This window comes from Sinocyclocheilus rhinocerous, unplaced genomic scaffold, assembly GCF_001515625.1.
Source record: "Sinocyclocheilus rhinocerous isolate Xijiao unplaced genomic scaffold, SAMN03320098_v1.1 scaffold1563, whole genome shotgun sequence".
Lineage (NCBI taxonomy): Eukaryota > Metazoa > Chordata > Actinopteri > Cypriniformes > Cyprinidae > Sinocyclocheilus > Sinocyclocheilus rhinocerous.
Window position 1 is genome coordinate 109,551 of NW_015656185.1, and position 4,166 is coordinate 113,716.

At 39.0% G+C, this 4,166-nt stretch overlaps 1 protein-coding gene across 1 annotated transcript in view; it reads right to left on the minus strand.

The window, feature by feature from the left end:
* Positions 1-441: 441 nt before the first annotated feature.
* The window catches only part of sf3a3 (splicing factor 3a, subunit 3), a 19,333-nt gene continuing 15,608 nt past the window's right edge, over positions 442-4,166 (minus strand). Inside the window, exons 12-17 of the mRNA XM_016527374.1 lie at positions 3,458-3,527; positions 2,993-3,157; positions 2,610-2,720; positions 1,706-1,796; positions 1,268-1,323; positions 442-1,005 (exon numbers count right to left, since the gene is read on the minus strand). Of these exons, the coding sequence (XP_016382860.1) occupies positions 928-1,005; positions 1,268-1,323; positions 1,706-1,796; positions 2,610-2,720; positions 2,993-3,157; positions 3,458-3,527 (571 nt within the window). The 3' untranslated portion in view covers positions 442-927. The remainder of the gene's footprint in view (positions 1,006-1,267; positions 1,324-1,705; positions 1,797-2,609; positions 2,721-2,992; positions 3,158-3,457; positions 3,528-4,166) is intronic.

Genomic DNA, 4,166 nt, shown 5'->3' on the forward strand with positions numbered 1-4,166 from the left:
CACGTGTATAAAAATAAATAAATTTCGAAAAATTTACCCTTATGACTGGTTTTGTGGTCCAGGGTCACATATACAATATAACTGAGCAAATACTTTTTCATCAGATTAATCTAATGTTGATTGTAAAATTGGTAAACTACACCGTTTGTCTAATGGAAACAATGGTTAAAATCTCATTCTATAACCAAACTGACTATTTGAATCCTTCAGGAATCACAAAAAACAGTTTTCGATGCATCAAAAAAATCTTGGCAAAAGGCAGAATGGGTTTGTACTTTCATAATCTTTTGGGGAAAGATCTGGCAAGATGCTGTTATCCTGAAGAGATCTATTGATACAGCTGTGCTCTCCTCACACAGAGGACCTTTATCAGGGTGGAATTCACTTTGATACACAGTGTAAATCTGCATTTTTTTTGTTTAGCTAAAAAATTTTTTGTTTTTTAATAGTCTTTCCTTTTTCATTTGCAGTCATCACACATCTGATTTTGCTTTGTCATTATGATGTATGGAGTGTAGACTGATGTGGAGGCTGCAACATAAAATGTTGGGAAAAACGAAGGGGTCAGAATATTTTTTTGTGAAATGACAGATGCCCACTGAAGTAAAACCATCTCACGGTTTGATTTTATTGTGCAGCAGGCCTAAAAGTCTCCAGACTGGTTAAAAACAACATGCTGCACAAGTAATCATTTTTCACACAATGTACTACAATTTATTGATTAATGAAAGTCTCATATTTAAGACACCAAATGAGAAAAATTGGGAATAATCAAATAGTAATAAAAATGTACAAACTGATCGCTTTCAAAAAGACCAATCATATTTCTCACAAACTGGAAAAGACAAGAGGACTAAACTTATCACATTTCTGCCTCAGTATTTACACTGCGAGTATTTTGTGTGTTCAGAGATCTTGTTTGTGGTGCTACAGAAGCCCCTGGCGTTTCAGATCCTCATAAGTCTTCTTGTTGACCACGTTTCCACTGGAGTCTTCATATTCCTCCTGCAAGACAAAAAAAAAAAAGTATATATATATATTTCCTTTCTGAATTCATAAACATCCAGTCTCAAGATTTATTCCCACTTGAAAACGTCACTAATCTTTCACTCTCCAACAAGGAACAAATCAAGCAGCCGAAGCGGAGTTTGAACAGCTGATTAACACTGGCTAAACCTGCCGCTTCAGCCAGAGCAGCGCTGTACAGCTGAATGTGGCTTCACTCAGCGTAATGTCAGACTACTGAATGCGTTTGAGAATAACTCACCTCGGTGTCTGGCTGCCAGCGCTCTAATGCTTTCTGTGACTTCAGCTTTGACCAGACTAGAAAAGAGAGAAACTCATTTGAAGTGCAAGGACCGTTTTGTGTCGTTTATTAACATGCATCAAAAATGATTTAATGAATAACTGACACCAATGTTATTACAGGCAATGGTTTCAAATGGACATCAGCCTTCAACAGCGAGTCAACTCTTAGCATCGACAATTACATTGTCAGATGGGGACGATTATAAACCTCAATACCTTTTTTTAATTAACTGATTATGAAAATAGATATTGGTAGAAATATCAGCATTAACAAATGCCTTGTAGTGTCATGAATTTGAGTTTTAAGGCTAGTAATGTCAAACTACAACAAAACTATCAATCCTGTTAGCAATAATTGGGTGATTTATGTATATCTTTGATGAATTGGTGTACTCACGGGATACTGCATCCTCAATCTGAGTAACGTTGGCAAAGTGGGCTGTGTTAGGAATGCCCAGACAGCGCATGCCATGAGCGTGACGCCACTCCTGCAACACAGAAAACTGATTTTGGACTGGGAACACCGAAGGTGTTATAGGCTTTTCAATACAGCACTGGGGTTAAGAGTAAAGTGACAAACATATGTTCATATACATTTGTTAAGGTGTAACATACTAGCAGATATTTTATTTCATGTTACGATCAGTCCTCTCATGATTAGTCCCAGTAAATGTTAGGGCTGGGAAAATAAATCGATGCATCGCGAATCGAGAAATGATCCCGCATCGATTCTGAGATTTTCCGAATGCATCGCGATTCTTTCCCGAGACGATTCTGAGCTTAGTTTTGAACAGCAGATGCTTTAGAAACAGCCGTACTCTGCTCGTTTCCAAAACCTTACACACACTTGAACCTAAAATAATCATTCATAAAATTCTAAAAGTTTGAAGCGAATCACAAGGGTGTTCACAGTGGACTGTGTTTACATTAATCTGGCGTCATAAAAGCATTCTGAGCAGAGGTGAAATTACAGACTCAGCTGAACGCACAAGTGCTCTTCAGCACTCTTCTTCACGAGCGGTTGAGTGTGCGTATTAAAACCTAGAGTAGAGCGCCATCTGCTGTTAGAATCTAAACTCGGAATCGATTCCAGAGAGAATCACGGTGCATTCGGAAGATCTCAGAATCCATCCACAAATCTATTCTGCATCGATTCATCGTCACAGCCCTAGTAAAGGTGCCACAGAACATGTGGAAACTGCACTGAAAGACTTTAAAATGACTAGCTAAAATAGAAACAATTGAGATCCTGCTCCATAACTACAAATACTGGAATATGAGAATTTTTCTTGCAAACTTACTGCAAAGTGTCTCTGGAAGGCTTTGGGTCCTCTGTACGTGTAGTTGCCACAGATCTCACAGTTGTAATTGATGTTCAGGCCGTGCAGCTTGTACAGCCAGTATGGAATCGGCTAAAGACAAGGTTAATGACACACTATCAGCCTTTTACCTCTAGAGCTGTGTGATATAGAAAAGAGTTAAAATGCTATTTTTTAAGATGTTAAGATGTTATTTACTACTGATCACTACTGTTCATTATGTTTTGGAGGGACTGGCATCAAATTACCCATCAATCAGACCATCAATGTCTAATTTGAATTTAAAAAACAGCTTTCCGTTTTAATCTCTAATAAACCGATTTCCTTTCACCAAACCGGACCACCGTAATAAAAAGTAAGCGTACCTTTCCGTCCCAGCCGAGCGGCAGGTTTTTGGGGTTGTATATGATCTCATTATCTTCGTCTTCACTCTCGCTCTCGCTGGGCTGCTCTTCATCTTCCTCGTCACGCTCCTCTCCTGTGCGCGCCTGCTTCCTCTGGACGTTCTCATGGGTCAGCTGCCTTTGCTCCTGCAGCACACACACAACAAAACACATCAGCTTCAGCAACATCACTGCAGACAATTCACACCAACGACGCCAAACCACAACCTCTCATAAAATAGACAATTAGTAGAGAAACACTAAAGTACATTATTCTGAAGGTCATTTACTAAAAGTGTCCCTGTAACGATAAAGTCAATGTTATTCACTTCACCTGTCAGTGGTTTTAATGTTGTGGCTGATCAGTGCATATATATTGCAAAATGATAGTATAAATGTGAAATGAGAGGAGACTAAACATAAAACTACAGTAGGCAGACTGCTTACCCCCAGGATCTCCACATATTCATAAATCTGAGCTTCAAGAAAAGCAGATTCCTTGTTGCGCTCCGAGTCTCTGCAGACACAAGATAGAAAGATAGAGGCAAATAATGAATACACGGTTGAGCTGCATTTAAAAGAAAACACAAATATTTTAATAAATCACTTGTTTCTACACTAATTTAAAGGGTTAGTTCACCCAAAAATGAAAATTAGTCCATAAATTACTCACCCTCAAGGCATCCTAGGTGTATATGACTTTCATCTTTCAGATGAATCCAGTCGGAGTTATATTAAAAATTGTCTTTGATCTTCCAAGCCGTTTAATGGCAGTCAGTGGGTGTTGCATGCTTCAGTCCAAAAGAAGTTAAATAAAAAGTGCCCATCCTTAATAAAAAGTGTCTCACACTGCTCTGGGGGGTGAACAAAGGCTTTCTGTAGCGAATCGATGCGTTTTTGTAAGAAAAATAACCATATTTAAAACGTAATAATCACTTTAATCCAGCTTGCGCTCACTGTTGTAAACGGAAGCAGTTCCGGGAGGATAACGTAGGAGTTGCGCATGCGCGGCTCAGAAGTGACGAATGCAGAAGCGCAGCGGAGAGATCAAAACAAAACAACGGTCACTAATTAGAAGTACAAAACAAGGAAACTTTGCTTCCTTTGCTCCTGTTAACAAACGTTGGTTTTCACGAGACTCACCGGCGCATGCGCA